The following is an 18,806-nucleotide window of genomic DNA, read 5'->3' as shown; positions in this document are numbered from 1 at the left end:
AACAACAAAAAAGACAACAACAACAACAAAAAAGACAAAAGACAAAAAAAAAAAAAAAATCACATGAGTGACTCAGCAACACTATGTGGAGCAGAACCACCCAGCTGAGCCCAGCCAAACTATAGAATCACAAGTAAGAATATCTTGTTACTTATTTAAGCCACAGGTTTTGAGATCATTTGTTAAGTATTAATAGATCATTGGGAAAATGTGTGTAGTAATGAATAATGTTGTTAGATTTTCCAATACCAAACTAACCTTGAATTATTGGAATAAAAACTCAATCATGAAGCAATTATTCTTTTCATTCATTGCTGGATTCTACTGACTAATCTGTTTTCAAGTTTTGCATTTATGTTTAATTGATTAGTTGGTTTTCTCTTTTAATACTGAATTACAGAACTTTTTTTTTTGTCTTTTACAAAATCTTTTGAGGGCCGCACCTGTGGCATATGGAGGTTCCCAGGCTAGGGGTCTAACCAGAGCTGTTGCTGCTGGCCTATACCATAGCCACAGCAACTCAGGATCCGAGCCACGTCTGTGACCTACACCACAGCTCACAGTAATGCCCGATCCCTAACCCACTGAGCAAGGCTGGGAATCGAACCTGTAACCTCATAGTTCCTAGTGGCATTTGTTTCCGCTGTGCCATGATGGGAACTCCTGAATTACAGAACTTTTTACACTTTTCCTATGGCTTATAACTATTTAAGTCATATTTAATTATCCATTTTTAAAAGTTGAAACTCGACTGTGATGCCATACTAATTGTCTGTTTCAATGGTGGCTTTAAAGTCACCTTTTCCATCTCTTCTATGGTAATTAACATTTGACTTTTCCAGTTCTTTTATGATTAATTTTGATATTTTGCATTTTGTTTAAAAAAATCATACTTTTCCCTCATGTGTTCCATTTATATCCATTTATGACTTTTAATTTCTCTGTTATGCGGTTTGTTTCTTTTTTATTTAAAAATGTATATATTTTTTGCTTTCTTTTATCCTTAATAAAGCTCATAATACCTGTTTATTAGTCTTTGTAAGTGACTCAGTTTGGGATTTATTGATGCCATCATTATTTTGTTGATTCCTATTTCAAGAATATTTTATTAATTTCATCTACCTAGTTTCACTTGCCTTATTGTTTTACTTAAAAAAATAACTTCAGGAGTTCCCATTGTGGCTTGGTGGTTAACAAATCCGACTAGGAACCATGAGGTTGCGGGTTCGATCCCTGGTCTTGCTCAGTGGGTTAAGGATCTGGTGTTGCTGTGAGCTGTGATGTAAGTTGCAGACGCGGCTCGGATCCCGCGTTGCTGTGGCTCTGGGTAGGCCGGTGGCTACAGCTCTGATTCGACCCCTAGCCTAGGAACCTCCATATGCTGCAGGAGTGGCCTAAGAAAATGGCAAAAAAAAAAAAAAGACAAAAATAATAATAATAATAACTTCAAGTTCCAAAGAATCAACAAAGTAAGCTGGAAAAAATGTGAATTGCTAAATGACAATAATTCTTGACCAAATAGGGATTTTTTTCTTTCAAAAATAAATCAAGATTAGTAGTGTAGAATGGACATCGGTATTTCTTTTTGCTCCTGTAAGATGCATCCCCTTTCTTTCCGGCAACATAACCTCAGTTTTCCTTGGAGGACCACATGTCCCTCCTCCTCAGTCAACAGAGATCTCACCTCTGAGCTGGAAGATTGGAGGCACACGATTTAGGCCTAGCTAATCAGAGCACTGCATCTATCTGGCCACATGATTGGTCCAGGCATGGGCACATGATCCAAGATGAGCCAATCAAATCTCTTCCCAGGGCTTGCTAGAACTATTGGGAAAGAGAGAGACTACCCTTCTGAAGTTTCAGGTGCTATGAAGCAAGAGAGTCGGGAGCAGCTGATGGCTATCTTTACTGCTACCAGCAAGAGCTTGTCCGAGAAAGAATTCAGCAAAGAGGAACACAGACAAAGCAATGGATTCTTAACGACATCATGTCATGTCTGAGCTGATTCACCTTTATATATTTTCTAGTTACACAAGCAAGTACATTCCTACTTTTGTCTAGTGAGTTCGAATTGGGCTTCTGACACACACCACTGGGGAGTCTTGACAGACACAGATTGTGTGGTCTCTGCATGTCCTTTGGCAGAGAGGGGTCAAGTCACCACTGGCACTGTCACCCCCCCACACAAACCTAAGAGCTTTCTGGGCCCACAAGTCTGACTGTTCCTGACTCCCTCCTTGAAATGCCCACTCCGTAGGCCTTTTCAGCGGGCAACTTCCACAGTATTTGGTTCTCCATTCTTCTGGTTGTCTGTTAAATGTTTGTATTTTATACATGTTTGAACATTTTGACTTGGGAGAAAGGCAGAATTGCCTAATTTTTTGGTCACAGAACTACCTCTTTAATGGGTCCATTTGCCTGGAAAAGCAGGAAGCCTGGAAACAGCCCAGGCTGGCCAGAGCAGAGGTGTGTGCTAGGTGGAGGGAGAGGGAGGTCAGGAAAGACCCTGTGTTCAGGGTATAAAGGATCCGGAAAGCCAGGCTAAACACCCAGGCCCTGACCTGAAGGGGGCAGGTGTTTCTTTTGAGTTCTTGCAGGGCAATAGGACAAATACAGCTTTTTTGGAGGCAGGAGGGTCAATTTTTCTCATAGATTTTGGGAGGCTAGATTACCTGTAAACTAAAACATCTTCAGAATAAAAGGAAAAATCGATGTGAATCTTTATGACTTCAAAGACGTGTTATGCTTATGGCAGGCTGCTTCAGTCAAAGTGCCCCCTATTTTCTGGTGACATACACTTATAATGCGACATCGCCTGTCTTCAGGAAAGCCCTCTCCTGGCCCCATATTCTCCTCCAGCTCTGGCGCCTATAATTGGCTTCCTTAATAGGAAAACTCATTCAAAGGGCTGTGTCTAAAGTAACTGCCTCTCCTTCTCCTCATCTTGGTCTTTCTTGAACCCACCCCATCACTGTGTTGCTCCCACTTCGATCTGGCCAAAGCCCTAGCTGCTTCTGTGTTGCTAAATCCAGGGGTCAATTACCTGTGCTCAGGTGATGTGACCAGTGCAGAATTGGATGTAGTTTACCAGCCTCTCCTCCTGGAAGGACTCTCTTGAGTTGGTTCCCCCAGTGGCCACCCCACTTCCATCTCCTTTGTTGGTTTTTCTCATTTCCCAGACCACTTTTTATGGAGCGGGGGCAGCCCAGGTCCCAGCCCTCTGATGCTGGCTCTATTCATGTGTTCTGGTGTGGGCCAGTCTCACAGCTTAAAATACCATCTCCAGATTGTTGTCTCCAGGCCTGGATCTTTCCCCTGAATTCCAACTGCATACCTGACATCCCCACTTGTGTCTCATATGCATCTCATACCCAACACACCCCAAAAGAAATCTTCTAAGCCTCTCACAATAAACCTGCTCTTCTCTCATCTTATTAAGTGATAACTTCACTTTTGATATTTTTAGGTTTCAAACAGTGGAATCATGATTGATTCCTCTTTTATATCCCACATCTAATCAATCAGAAAATTGTCTTGACTCTATGTTCCAACTATACGCAGAAGCTCCACTGGTACACAACCACCCTGGTCTAAGCTGCCATCATCCATCATCTCTTGCTCATACTGTCTTAGGCGCCTTACTGGTCTCCTGGCTTCTAGCTTTGCCTACTTTAGGCTACTCTTCACGTGGGAACCAGAGCTATCATGTCAATACCTCAGTCAGACCACACCATTTATTCCTCTGTTTGGAATCTTTCAATGGCTTCCCAGCTCACTTGGGAAAAGCCAAACTCCAACTGATGGTTTTCAAGTCTTCACTTGACTAGTCTGCTTTCTCCTTTCTCATCCCATGCCAGTCCTGCTGGATTCCTTGCTGCTCCTCAAACATTCCAGACCTGCATTTGGCTCAAATGTCTTCCTTCTGAAACACTTTCCTTCAGCTCTGCACATACCTGGCTCCCTCATCTTCTCAGCTCTTGGCTTAAATATCACTTTTCAATGAGTCCTTCCCTAATCACCTTATTTAAAATATCATCCTCCTACACCCACACCTGGTATCTGCTATTACTCATCCCCAATTAATTTTTTTCCCTCGTGCTTATCATCATATAATGTACCATGATGTAGCTTGTTTATTCATTTATTCTCTATCTTTGTGCACTCTAGAGTAAGCTCCATCAGGGCAGAGAGCCTGTGTCTGTTTTTTTCACTGTTGTATCCCCTGGTTCATAGCAGGTGCTTAAAGGTTTCATTAGAGGGGAGGGAGGAATTGGGAGGGTTAGAATAACATAGACATGCTACTGTTCAAAATAGGTGATTAATAAGAACCTACTGTATAGACCAGGAGTCTATTCAATAGTTTGTAATAATCTATATGAGAAAAAAGAATGGATATATTTATATGTATAACTGATTCACTTTGCTGTACGCCTGAAACTAATACAACATTGTAAGTCAACTATACTCCAATAAAATTTTTTAAAAAAATATTATTAGAATGAATTGAATCAATGATTAAAGAATGGATGACAGAATTTGTTCTCTTCTACCACTGAGGCTCTGCTCTAGAAACATTTGAGGTTTTCTGTGGGAAGCAGCCAAGAGCCATGCAGGGTTTAGAGCAGGAGAGAAAGAGGTGATAAAGCAGGACTTGGGGAACCTTCCTTCCTTCCTTCATTCCTTCCTTCCTCCTTCCTTTCCTCAAAAAGCAAATGATTTTAATAATTATGTCAGTGGAAAAGTGAAAATATTATTTTTGCACAGACACCATATTTAGCTGAAAATCCTCCCTGCTGTCTCTCTTTGAGGAAAGTGGTAGTCTTCTCTTTTTCTTCATGAAACATAGAAAGGTATTAATAAATGCTCCAATGTATTTTTCTACAATGCCATCTTTTGTCCCCAAAGGCAAAGTCTATAGCTGTGTAGAAAAAACATACTTTAAAATATTATCTTGGAGATAATCTAAGAAATAATACTTTGGCCTAAGAGAACTAAGGAATAAAGAAAGACAAATCCTGTATGAACTCATACAAACAACCAACTAAACTCATAGAAAAAAAGATGAGATTTGTGATTAAGACAGGGGTGGGAGCAGAAGGAGGGGGAATTGATGAGATGAAGGTAGTCAAAGATACAAACCTCCAGTTATGAGATAAATAAGTCCTAATGTACAACAATGTGATTGCCATATTTAACACTGTTGTATAGTGTATATATATACTTTTTTTTTTGTCTTTTTGCCTTTTCTAGGGCAGCTTCCCATGGCATATGGAGGTTCCCAGGCTAGGGGTCAAATCGGAGCTGTAGATGCCGGCCTACACCAGAGCCACAGCAACGTGGGACCCGAGCCACGTCTGCGACCCACACTGCAGCTCACAGCAACGCCGGATTCTTAACCCAATGAGCAAGGCCAGGGATCGAATTTGCAACCTCATGGTTCCTAGTGGGATTCGTTAACCACTGTGTAGTAATATTCAAAAATTGTTAAAAGAGTAGATCCTCAAAGCTTTTCTCAAAAGGAATCGAATTTTTTTTCTTTTTTTTTAATATTGATATGAGAGGATGAATGCTAACTTATCGTGGTAATCACTTCGCAATATAGCTAAGTCAAATCATTATGCTGTATACCGAAAACTTATACAGTGCTGTGTGTCAAACCAATCTCGGTAAAACTGGGAGAAGCCTCTGGGGCATCTACCTTTGCAAACCTTAAAGATAATTCTCTCGGTCTCTCTTTTTCTCTCTCAACATCTACTTATCTATCCACCCATCCATCTCTCAGCATAACAGCAATCATGCATGGAGCACAGGTATTCCAGGCGCCATTTCGGACTTTGCATATGTTACTGCATTTAATTATGACAACCACCTTACCGTGGCTAGGAGGGTAACTGCTGTAGAACCCCACCAGAGAGTCTCAGCTTCTTAACACAATAGTGGTTTGTTCTTCCCTCAAGTAATTGTTCATGCAGGTCTTTGGCAGGCAGGCTTCCACATGGTGACTCAGGGACCCAGGATCCTTCCATGTGGGGGCTCTGTCACTAAGCTAGCAGATGGGATAAGAGAGAATGGGGAGGATCACCCAGGAAGTTTCCACGGGCCAGGCCTGGAATGAGGGCACATCGCACCCCTCACATTCCCTTTGCTGGAGGATTCAACCCCACAGCAGACCTACCAGCAAGGAAGGCTGGGCGGGGAAGGACAGTCTGGCTGACTGTGAGTACTGGGCACGTATCTGTCTTTGCCAAAGGCGGGCCCTAGTATGTCATTTTATGCATGGGAAGACCAAGGTCTAGAAGGTAAAGAAATTGCCCAGGGTTATATCAGTACCAAGTGATGGAGCCAGGATTCAAATTCACCCTGTCAGCACCCAGAGTACAGGCTCTTGATCACTGCAGCTATGATGATGTTCCACGGAGGCTGGGGCAAAGTGACAACCGGCCACTCAAATACATGAAAAAAAGAAAAAAGAAAAAAAAAAAAAAAAGACTCCTGGCCCACGGGAGTGCTCCCATTTTTCTGTTCACACTCATTCCCGTTTCCCCTGAATGTTCCGCCAAGAGGGCCAGAAACTCAGCAATGATCTCCTCCCCTCCCCCTCGGCGCCAGGTGCTTGATAATCGCGGGGTCAGCCTCAGCAATCCTGCCATCGCAAATGTCACCAAGAGCACACTGTCCTCTTAAGAGGAAGCCAGCGTGACAGGTGGGCGGGCTGTGGAGGGAGGAGGTAACCAGAAGCAGGAGAGGGGCCCGGCTGCATAGAGACTTTCAAAGCAACCCTTCTCCACGCGTGTCACTGTGTGATGTCCATCCAGAGGGCCCTGTTCGGAACATCACAGGCCTTGTCTTATTTCAGGCCCTCTCAGGGGGCCAGGGCTGTGGAAAGGGCCCTGGGGACTTGGCTTCCATTCTCTTTTCAGCTGCCCACCTGGGGAGTAAATGCCACCGGCCCCAGTCACGCCCTCTGGGCAAAACGAGGAGCTCCCGTTGTGATCAAGACATGGGTGGGGTGGGGATGGTACGGGTCTTAGAACCCAAAGCCTCTCACTCAAACGAGGGGTCCTCTTCCCACAGAATGCACAGAGCCACCGAAGTCTGCAGGACCTTACAGGCTCCCTGAAGGGTGTCCCTAAACTGCTCGTTAAGATCAGTGGACTCCGGGTACTTTTCAGCTCCAGGGCGCTTGCTTTCTGAAAGCAGGATGCTCCCCTTGACTCTGCTGCCTCCTATGGAAGGAAGCCTCCCAGGCGGCTCCTAGGCTCCCTGGGCGTCAGCGGCAGCCTCCAGGAGGTCCGCCTCGCAAGCCCAGGGCTCGGGTTGCCTGGCACCGCGCCCCGGATCTGCTGGCAGGCAGCCTTCCCCTTGGAGCCCTGGGAGAGTGTGAGTCACACCAGAAGCTCCTCTGATTCACAGGTAGCATGCATTTGACAAAGGACAGTTAAGGGCCCTTCTTTCCCTTTGTGAGAGCTAATCTTTAAAAATCATTTGCTTCTTCACCCTCCGGGGTGGGTTTTCCATAGAGGGCAGCTTGCAGCGGCTCCCCCAGAGATGCAGGAGAGGCTGGCTGCGGGTCCTGCAGCTGTGCTGGGCACAGGAAGTCCAGGGGCCACTTGTAAAAGTAAGAGGAACTACAAATACTGTAAAAAGGGAGAGCCTCCAAGTTCAAAGGAAGCCCGGATGTTGTCAAGGTCGGGCTAAGGAAGAGGGGGGCTCTTTCCACCACCCCCTCCTTGCCAGGGAGCCTTTCTGCTTCCTCTGAATGGTGGGTATTCCCTGCTGACCTCCAGGGAGAAGCCAGCATTTTGAGTCCTCTAAACTCAGGCCCCTGTTTGCCTTTGCAGCTTCAGGAAACTACCACGCCAGGAAGCCTCCCTTGGCGACACTGCATGTGCTTCCGGCTTTTCTAGGTGCTGGTTCTCATCACCGCTGTTCTTCCAACAGATGGCCCTCTCCCTGCCTTCCCTCCCTCTCAATTTCATCCTTTCTCAGGGCTGCCTTTGGTCCAGGTCCACCTGGAAATTCTTCTACACCGTTCTGAATACACATAAGCAGAGTCACTCTATGGAATGCCTACCATATACCTGGTTCTTTACAAACCTCATCACATCTGACTCTCAACTGTCTTCAAGGCAAGTATTATTGCCTTTTTTATCAGGTGAGGAAATTGGGTTTGAAGGAGTGAATTAAATTTCCTGAGGTCATGCCACCAGTAAATGACAGACCGGTAACTCTTGCCCAGTTGGCTTTCAGACCACTGAGTTATCGTTCAGAATCTGTACGTGCGTGCGGGCACCCATCCATCCATTCAACTGTCTACTCATCCTTGTGTTCCTTCTCCAAATGCCTGCGTGCAGCAGAGCAGCTTTCTTGCACTTCCAGCGTCCTGCCATGGTCTCTGTACCCCTCCTACAGTAGCCCAGTGTGGTACTGCTTCTTTCCTAGTGTAGACATTACCTGTCTAACCAGGTTGGAATCACTCAGGACAGGATCAGGTGCCCCTCATAAAGCACATCACACTTTATGCATTTTGGATCCTTACTGACCGCTGGCTAGTGATTGAATATTTACCCTGCTTTTATAGGGAGCTTTTGGAGATAAAAGATGTGTTCCCAGGAGGCCAAGTCTTTAGGTGATGAGGGCCAGGGAAGACCATTCAAGAAAGGTCAACAGGTCTCTTGCCAGAGTCCTGAGCCAGACTCTCCTGGAGCCCCAGAGAGCCCTAGTTTTGTATTCTTTTGACAGGTGCACACTGCTGTCCCTTTATATTACAGGGAGAGCTCTGATGACTGGACTACATATCCCAAAAGTCTTCGTCCAAAGTGAGTTCCCAGTGTGGTACAGTGGGTTAAGAATCTGACTGCAGTGGCTCAGGCCCCCAGTTCAATCCCTAGGCCGGCACAGTGGCTTAAGGATCTGGCACTGCCGCAGCTGTGGCAAAGGTCGAAGCTGCAGCTTGGATTCAGTCCCTGGCCAGGGAACTTCCATATGCCTTGGGTGCAGTCATAAAACAAACAAACAAAATATCACCCGGAAGTGGTATTTTTAAGAACTCCTGGAGCTCCTGGTCTACGTAGCACAAGGAAAAGGAAATAGATAAAGCAGCAGTTGTCTGAACCCAACTCTGTTCCTGTTTACAAGCCAGATGGACAAGAAATCAGTCACTGACAGCTGTCCATGTACATTCCTACCGCACAGTGTCCCCACCCAAACCCTCATCCCCAGTCTCGGTCTTGTTCTCTTTTTCGCCCTCATCACACTCACATTATTCTCACCACACTGTTTCAGGATCACCTGTTTACCTGAAGTGTCCTCCACTAGGCTGTGAACTTCCTTTTTAAAAAATTCAGTGACTTTTATTGTATTTATATATAGGTGTACAACTATCATCACAACCTAATTTTGCATGTCCATCCCAAACCTTCAGATCATCCCTCCTACCCCCTCCCAACCTGTCTCCTTTGGTGACTATAAGTTTTTCAAAATCTGTGAATCAATTTCTGTTCTGCAAAGAAATTCATTGTATCCTTATTTTAGATTCCACATGAATCTAAAGCATATGATCTAAAGCATGATAGCATATGATGTTTGTGTCTGACTAATTCACTTAGCATGATAATTTCTAAGTCCACCCATGTTGGTGCAAATGCCATTATATCATTCCTTTTCATGGCAGAGTAATATTCCACTGTATATATGTATATGTATATGTACCTTCTTAAGGGCAATAACCATGTGGTCCTCACCACCATCGCTGTCATCATCACCATCATTATGGGCATAGATAACATCTTTCAGTGCTAACTGTGCAACAGACATTGTGTTAACTGCTCCCCATGTATTCGTGGGGTTACTGGTCACCAGTACAGAAGCTTGGGGAAGCTTCCTGGAGATGGCAGCCACCAGAAGGTGTGCCCCAGGAACATTTCTGCAATGGCTGGTGAGCCATACCTCTTAGAGGAAGTATGAGGAACATCCATGTCTCTAAATTATCAACTGTGAAGAGCATTCTTTCTCAATTTATTCACCCCGCCTCCAGCCTCTTGTCATCTCTGCCATGGAGCTATTATTTTGACTCTGTATTGCCAATCTTTACACCTTAGTTCAAAAAGCATACCCACTTGATTTCTTGGGGATGACAAGTTCTCCTGCGTTAAAGGGAAAAAATAGGGTTTTTTCCCTATTTGATGGCTAATGTGTCCATCAAATAACTTTTGTTTGTTTGTTTAAAAAAAGCGCTTTTATCTCGGTATAAGACATTGCAATTTGTTCTGCTCTCCCTGGTCCATGCAAAATATTTTCCAGTAGACCCTCCACCTCGAAACAGATTTTTTTTTTCCCCTCCTACATTCCAGTAGAAGGTGTTTCTCTAACGCATGGCAAGTCATCTTCCGGGATCAGCATCTAGAACCAATCACTCTTCAGGCCCTTAATTAAATCTTCAAGTTGGAACCTATGCAGTGAACTTCTTTATTCAAAAATACCAAGAGAAACATAAGCAGCTTCATTTCTTGTTGTAACAATGCCAGTTTTCCATAATCTGACCTTCACTTGACAGCAGTGGCTCAGAGTCTTTCTTCAAAGCAGCGTATATATTTTTATAACCTAGATGCACAAGATGACGACAGGATTAACTTTAGTCACTAAAGATGCTGGAACATTCTTTATTCCAGATGGAAAAAATAGCCCCACTGTTAGTTAGGATTCTTGTTTGCAGCTGACTTGAGTTGTCTTTTGTTGTCACAAGGTGTGGACTCCAACTGTAGGATCAGAAGTTTTTCAGGACCAATATTTAAAAGCAGATTAGATACGTGACTCACATTCTGTAGGCTGTATAACGTGCGGTCATAAAAAATGCAAATACACTCACAAACAAAAGCCATTCGTGTTCCTTTCCCTGAACAAGCTGTATTTATTTTCAGGGAAAACTTATAAATGCCTTGCTTTCAGGATATATGCTATATTTTATTCTTCTATGATTAAAAAAATTTGTTATGTAACAACAGAAAAAATCAATGTTGTTTTTACCTACACATCCTTCTGGAATAGGAATAAACCATCAGTGACAGGAAAAACTGGCATTGCCACAAGATACCAAGAGAAATTTAATTTGGCAATAAAACTTTGGGTCACTGTTCACAACATGCAATGCTAACTTTAGGCCAAAGATGCAAAATTGTGCAACTAAGAGAGTCTAATTCCAGTTTTGAGGTTTGTCTGCTGATAGCCTTCAAGGCTCCTCTCCCTTTCTGGCCCGAGGCTGGGCAAGCTGAGCGGCCAGCCCAGGTGCAACCTCCTTTGGCACCAGCAGGAAGTTCAAACCATGCAAAGCCCTGGTCTCTGTGCAGGATCCTCCCCCACCCCTCCTCCCCAGAACCTCCTAAGCCAGTTTCCTTTCCCTGCCCTCTTGCCATTTTGGGACCTCCTTTGAAGCCCACCCTGCCTTCCCCAGAAAACCTCATCATGTGAGTGATAAACCTTTTTCTGTCCTCCTGGTGCATATGTGGTATCGTCACTTTGGACATCTGAACCAACTTTTGGGTGGGGGGAGTCCCCCCCCGCCCCCCCTGCATGGTGATCACAAAAATACAGTATAATCCTATGAAAAACATTTTCTATAGTACACACATTTACAATTATTACCTGTAAGCAGAAACACCACAGAGAAATATACTGAAACATGAACAGCAATTAAATGACTGTCTCTAAGCCATAGGATATGAGTGTTTTCTTTCCTCTTCATCGTTGTCTGTATTTCCTAAAATTCTTGCTACAAAGATACACTTTTTAATATGTACGTAGAGAACAATGTAACCTGCAATATAGAGTCCGAAGTGCTGTCCCTTAACAGAAAGAAAATACTCAAATCATTTTGATTAGTTTTGTTAACTTTGCCTAATCCTTAACTACATCTACAAAAAGCCCAAATCAAGCCTCACATGATCTGTTCTTCCTCTCTCTCTTAAAAAGAGAGAGAAAAAAAAAGGAAGCATCATTGCATGAAGTTGTTTTACTTTTAAGGAAAGTTTTAATCTAATCTTTGAAACTATTTTGATGAAAGTCAGCATGAGGAAATCTATTTATGCTGAAAAAAATTTCCTATCTCCACCACTCAAAGGCCAAACTGAACTCTTAAATGTTAATTAAAAATGACTGGGGAGTTCCCATTGTGGCTCAGGGGTAATGAACTAGTCTCCATGAGGATGCAGGTTTGATCCCTGGCCTTGCTCAGTGGGTTAAGGATCTGGCATTGCTGTGAGTTGTGGTATAGGTTGCAGATGCTGCTTGGATCCTGCGTTGCTGTGGCTCTGGCGTAGGCCAGCAGCTACAGCTCTGATTCGACCCCTAGCCTGGGAACCTCCATATGACAAAGGTGTGGCTGTAAAAAGGAAAAAAAAAAAGGTATTAATGGGGAGTTTCTGCTGTGGCACAGTGAGTCAGGGACCCGGTGTTGCCACAGCTGTGGCGTAGTTCAAAGCTGCAGCTTGGATTTGATCCCTGGCCAGGGAACTTTCATTTACTGTGGGTGCAGAAAGTAAAAAAATATATATAAACGTTACCTGTGTAGCCATTTCCTGTCTTGCAGATTTTCACTCTAAGGACAGAAGATCTTATTCTGTGATTCCCTATCTGAAAGAATGGAGTGGGAAAGAAAAACTATTATAAGTTCATGACCTCCTGGGCAAGAGGTATTATTTCCCCATCTTAGAGCTGAGGGGTCCGATTTGCAAGGTCACATGACTAGGAAGGTGCAGAGCTGAAATTCAGAACCTGGCAATCTGATTGGAAAGCCCCACATTGTGGCCCAACCCCTCGACATCTGAACTATTAGCCTGATTTCAAGCAGCTGAGCAATGATGAGCAGTGGTTCTCAAACTCGAGCCTGTGCCAGAATCACCGGAAGGGCTGTTGAGGCAGATTGCTGGCTCTGGTCACTGGAGAATGGGACTCAGCTTGTCTGTGGGACGGGGCCTGAGAGGGTGCATTTCTAACGAATTCCCAGCTGATGTTGACACTGCTCCTTAGTGACCACACCGAGGACCGGTGGGTGAGAGCAGGACCTTAACTCTGGGGCTTTTCAAGGTCTGGGTCTTAGTGCCCGGAACTCCTCTGCTTTATGGGATGTTTAAGGCAGTCAGAGGGTCCAGTGGCCAGGCTGAAACTTCCAGCCCCCTGGATGGCCAGTCTCCACACCCCGGGCTGTTTCTGGAGACTCCCCTGCAGCCTTGGTTAATGAGCTACCCTCCCCCAGCGGAGGTTCCACTGGGCCAATGACTCACTTATGAACCAGGAAATATCTTCATTTGTTTCCACCCTCAAATGCCTACATTTAAATAGTGCCCCCAGGGGGGATGTTATTAGGCTTGGGGAAGTGAAGAGAGGAAACAACATCTCCTGAGACTGGTCATGGGAGACCAGAGGCGGGTCCCAGAGACTGGGTCCCAGAGGCTGGGTCCCCCAGGGTGGGTAACCGGCCACTTAGTCGCTGGGACAAAAGCCTTGGGAGGTTGTTGGAGCCCCTTCCCTGTGGAAGGAAGCCTTCTCTTGGGTGACCCCGAGGAACAACGAGGATTGTTTATTCCGACAGTAAAGATGAGAAAGCTGCTCAGCCTTGGAGTTACATGAACTCTTGTAGGTTTCAGAGTGGCTTTCTTTAATCCTTAAAAACGGGCAGGAAATAAACAGAGTCTCAAGAATCTAGGAAGGAAAAAAGGTGTTACTGCAATGGGGGAACAGGTTGTGTTCTGATCACTAGTTTTATCTTAAATGCCTTGTAAATAGTGCTTAGAAAAATGGCAGTGAACAAGCCCCAACCTGGGGCTCAGCGGGATAAGGACCTGACACTGTCTCTGTGAGGATGCGGGGGTGATCCCTGGCCTCACTCAGTGGCTTAAGGATCCGACGTGCCAAAAGCTTTGGTGTAGGTTGCAGATGCGGCTCGGATGGGGCTTTGCTATGGCTGCGGTGTAGGCTGGTAGCTGCAGCTCCAATTCGACCCCTGGCCTGGGAACGTCCATATGCTGCAGGTGCAGCTGTAAACAACAAAACAAAATTGCACACACGTGTGCACAGAGACACACACGCTTGAAAATGCCAGTAGAATTCCCTACTGGGCTGTCTTTGCACCAGATGTCCTAAGGTTTCAGCTTTTCCCTTCCCTTCTTGTTTTCTTCCTGTCAATCCTAGAGAAAAAGGAATTCGTTTGCTCTGTTGCACGGGTTCATTGTTGGCCCACTGGAATTTTGGGGAGGTGTCCGGCCGTCTTAGAAACAGGGCCATTTAAGGCCTTCAGGGGGCTTCCTCCAGAGAGAAGCCTTCACCTCACAAGCATCCCCACTCTGCTGGAGGCCAGAGGATTTGAGTCAAAACTCTGGGCCCTCCGATGAACCCAACCCAGGCCAGTCTGGGCCTCGTACGCAGCACATCCCACACAACCTGCTGAGGACAGCGGCTTGGGTCTTGCCAAGGGAGAAAAATATGTAAATCATAAGCCGGAGCGAACACGGTGCATGTCAGGTCCTGCCAAGCCACAGCCCTCAGACCGAATCTCGCCTGTCATGAAGGGAGCCAGGCTGCAGAGCAAATCGAGTTCCATCACGCTGTGGCCCCGAGGCGCTCACCCCGGGGGCCCCCACTCTCCAGGCTTGCATTCCTACTTTGTGGCCTGAGCTTTTGCAGTTTTGACGTAAAGCCCAAGGAAGCACATAAGGGCAGAGCAGGTGCCTCAGGGACTGCTGAGGAGCCTAGACACGAGCCAGGCAGAGTGAGAGGACACCCTAGGGACAGAAAAGGTAAACAGCCCGTGAAGGCACAGGCAGCCAGAAAGGAGCGGCCTGTGCTTGCAGGAGCTCTGCCCTGCGGCCGGCCGAGGTGCTGTGGCCTGAGGCCAGCCCGGAGCAGCCACCTGTCCAGCACAGGTGTGAAGCCAGCTGGAAGGCCCTGGAAGAGCTGCAGCAGCCTCCCCCCCACCCCACCCCTTCTCCCAGAGTTCCTCCCTTTATCTCACTCAGAGATAAGCGGGGAGGCTGTGTCTTAGATAAGCTGGCCTCGATCCTGTGCTGTTTGTGTTACTGCTGTAGGAAATCCCAGGTAGGGTCATTTTCCTGCAGAAGCTCCTGGGACCAGCAGCACCTGTCTTCTGGGAATTTGTGGAAAATGCAGAATCTCAGGCCCAACCTCAGATCCACTACATCAACATCTGTCACTTCAGACGCTCTCCGGTGACTCCCAGGGACATTAGGGACTACAAGGCATTGCTCAAAGCACTGGCTTTCAAACTTCACTGTACCTTTGGGGAGTTTCAAAATATACTGATGTGTGGGTTGCGTGCCAAGAGATTCTGATGGACTTGGTAAGAATTGTGGCCTGAGTATCTGGGTTTTTAAATGAGCATCCAAGGTGATTCTAACATGCAGTGAAAATTTGAGAAGCACTGCATAAAGTACCTTCAGATTTTTCCCCTAGAGCAGTGGTTCTCGAATTTTAAAGGCAGGGGAATCACCAGGGCAGCTTGTGCACATTCAGATTCTCATTCAGTAGTCCTGAAACAAGGGAGATTCTGCAGTTCTTTTATTTTTTGTCTTTTTTGGGCCACACCTGCAGCATATGGAGGGTCCCAGGCTGGGGGTCCAATCGGAGCTGTAGCCGCCAGCCTTGGCCACAGCAACAACATGTCTGAGCCGCATCTGCCACCTACACCACAGCTCGCAGCAATGCCAGATCCTTAACCCACTAATCGAGGCCAGGGATTGAACCTGCGTCCTCATGGATACCAGTCAGATTTGTGTCCACTGAGCCATGACGGGAACTCCAGATTCTGTGGTTCTAAAGAGTTCCCCAGTGATGCCAATGCTGCGGGCCCAAGGGCCTTACTTTGAAACACAGGAGTTGACCGTCAGAAAGAAAGGCAGTGAACTAAACACGGGGAAAGTCCAGCTGTGCAACCTCTGGAGCTGAGCAGCGGGTAGTGTGGGAGAAAGACCTCAGGATTCAGGGTTAAGTTCCAGTCCTCCTCCAACAAGCTGCGGAAGCTTGAAAAAATTACATAATTTTCTGATCATCGGTTTTGTTACCTGAAAAATGGAGAAATGAGGTGATCTGTTATCCTAGGGCTTCCTGCAGAAGAAAACCAAAACAAGGAAACAGAACAGATACTAAACACTGTATTTCAAGGAAAATTTCTTCCTTTCTTTCCTTCCTTCTTTCTTTTTCTTTCTTTCTTGCTTGCTTGCTTTCCCTCTCTCTCCCTCTCTTTCTTTCTTTGTCTTTTTGCCTTTTTTAGGGCTGCTCCTGTGGCATATGGAGGTTCCCAGGCTAGGGGTCGAATTGGAGCTGTAGCCGCTGGCCTACACCAGAGCCACAGCAATGCAGGATCCAAGCCGCATATGCAACCTACCCCACAGCTCACGGCAATGCCAGATCCTTAACCCACTGAGCGAGGTCAGGGATCAAACCTGCAATCTCATGGTTCCTAGTCAGATTCGTTAACTACTGAGCCACAACAGGAACTATCTCAAGGAAAATTTCTGGAAATGAAAAAAAAAAAAAAAGTTTTGGGAGTTCCTGTCATGGTTCAGCAGTAACAAATCTGACTAGGATCCATGAGGATGTGGGTTCGATCCCTGGCCTCGCTCATTGGGTTAAGTGCCCAGCATTGCCATGAACTGTGGTGTAGGTCACAGATGCGTCTCAGTCTGGTGTGGCTGTGGCTGTGGTGTAGGCTGGCAATTGTAGCTCTGATTGGACCCCTAGCCTGGGAACCTCCATGTGCTGCGGGTGCGGCCCTAAAAAGACAAAAAAAAGAGGAGGGGATATTGTGAAAACACTTGTTTTCCACAGTGGTGACCACTCCCTCTGTCTCCAGCACAGGAGTTGCTGACACGCATGGTCCCTACAAAGCACAGGTTCGGGAACTCTGCCCGGGCGGCCCCTGCAGCAGCCTCCCGCGCATGGAAGAGGTGTCTGGGGGTCTCTTAGAGAAGAGTCCTGGGGGTCATATGCTGGACGGTGTCCTCACACAGTCCTCGAACATATTGATAAGAGAGGGCGGAAGGCCGCCGAGCCTGCTCTCCGGATGAGGCCCCCTGACCTTGTCCCGAGGCTGAAGTCCTGGGTTGGCCTTCGGTCTAGGAGACTTCCCGTCCCCCTGTCCAGTGCCCTCTCGGAACATCTGGGGGCTGATAACACCAGCAAGGGCAGACCTCTGTCAGCGCTGGGGCCCTGGAGGCCTGTCCACGGACCGCAATCTTTCTTCCTGCACATTTATTCCTGTCTTTGCATTTTCTTTAGGCTCTCGTGTGAGGTGTTTGATCATCAGCCACGTTTCTCCTCCAGGAAGAGGAGGAAGCCCATCGACACAAAGAAGAATGTGCGCTTTGTTGAGGGTGAGGCACACCATCCTTGGAAGGTGACAGAGGGCAAGGGAGAAACCTGGCTATTTTGTCTTACAGAGTCTTAACTCAGATGTTCTCACCCTCATTCATTCATTCATTCATCCTCTCACTCACACACACACACACACACACACACACACACACACACACGATCTCTCTCAGGGGGTTAGTCTATCACTGTACATGGATGCCAATTATGTTGCATATTAGAGATATGTTACTTTCTTTCTTCTCTCTCTCTTTTTTTTTTTTTTTTTCTTTAGGGCCACACCTAAAGTTCCCAGGCTAGCGGTCTAATCAGAGCCTATAGCACAGCCACAGCAACATGGGACCTGAGCTGCGTCTGTGACCCACACCATAGCTCACAGCAACGCTGGATCCTTAACCCATGGAGTGAGGCCAGGGATCAAACCTACATCCGCAGGGATACTAGTTGGATTTGTTACCGCTGAGCCACGATGGGAACTCCCTGCTGCTTTCCATTTCATGAAAACTTTGCAGGGACTCCAATTTTAAAGGAACGATCCTTTTGTCTGAGTAACGAACATAACCTCTCCCAAGCCATGAATAAACTGAAACACAAAGAGGCAAAAGCCCAGAGAGGGAGAGGAGAACCAAATTCATTGAATTGGGGGATAAAAAAAAACCCAAACCCCAAAACCAAAACAAACTAAGTCATCCAACTAGTGCAGTGCCAGTGCAGAGATAGCCATAAGCCCCGCTGTCTGAAGAAGCAGCTGACTAAAATTAGACCACACCAACCCCAGGCTGCCTGAGGGAGTTGCCCCATCACAGAAAAATGGTCTGGACCACAGCAACCACCTCTGAGAGGACTCCCTGTTTATTCCACTCTCCATCAGAACTCCCAGTCACCCGCTACTTAACCTCAACTTTCTTGCCTTACTCGGACCTAATTCCCATCCACCCTTCATTCCTCTCCCTAGTAAATTCCTCCCCCTGTCTCTTGGAATTCCCAATTCCAATGTGAGATCAATGAACTCTTGTATTTTTTTTTTTTTTTTTTTTGTCTTTTGTTGTTGTTGTTGCTATCTCTTGGGCCACTTCCGAGGCATATGGAGGTTCCCAGGCTAGGGGTTGAGTCGGAGCTGTAGCCACCGGCCTACGCCAGAGCCACAGCAACGCGGGATCCGAACCGCGTCTGCGACCTACACCACAGCTCACGGCAACGCCGGATCCTTAACCCACTGAGCAAGGGCAGGGACCGAACCCGCGACCTCATGGTTCCTAGTCGGATTCGTTAACCACTGCGCCACGACGGGAACTCCATACTCTTGTATTTTTTAACCTCTTCTCTGAAAACTGTATCCCCCTCTTCACTAAAAGCAGGCTGCATCCCGGGGACTCGGTTTCTATGCAGCCCTGGATTATTTCCTTTCTCTCAAAGCCAAAGTGCTC

At 46.4% G+C, this 18,806-nt stretch overlaps 1 protein-coding gene across 10 annotated transcripts in view; it reads right to left on the bottom strand.

Annotated features, from left to right (window-relative positions):
* Nucleotides 1-18,806, bottom strand: part of TBC1D19 (TBC1 domain family member 19) — a 152,014-nt gene that overhangs the window by 7,949 nt on the left and 125,259 nt on the right. For 2 of the 10 annotated variants that reach the window (XR_014812267.1, XR_014812269.1), the window contains 2 exons: nt 15,871-16,070; nt 10,452-12,627 (listed from right to left, as the gene is read on the bottom strand). Coding sequence is in view for 5 of the 10 variants with exons in the window: in XM_084971683.1 (XP_084827809.1) it covers nt 12,593-12,627 (35 nt within the window). In the remaining 5 variants the exon portion in view is untranslated. Of the gene's footprint in view, nt 1-5,874; nt 6,047-10,451; nt 12,628-15,870; nt 16,071-18,806 lie in introns of those variants that run through there. The other 8 variants (XM_084971683.1, XM_084971696.1, XM_084971681.1 and 5 more) reach the window with 6 other exon arrangements.

Source organism: Sus scrofa, chromosome 8 (genome assembly GCF_054392235.1).
Source record: "Sus scrofa isolate SSC_HxYL_T2T_F1_AM1 chromosome 8, Sscrofa_HxYL_maternal_Yorkshire_Landrace_v2.0, whole genome shotgun sequence".
In the NCBI taxonomy this organism is placed as follows: domain Eukaryota; kingdom Metazoa; phylum Chordata; class Mammalia; order Artiodactyla; family Suidae; genus Sus; species Sus scrofa.
The sequence above is the reverse complement of the archived record's forward strand: the minus strand, read 5'-3'. Positions and strand labels throughout refer to the sequence as shown.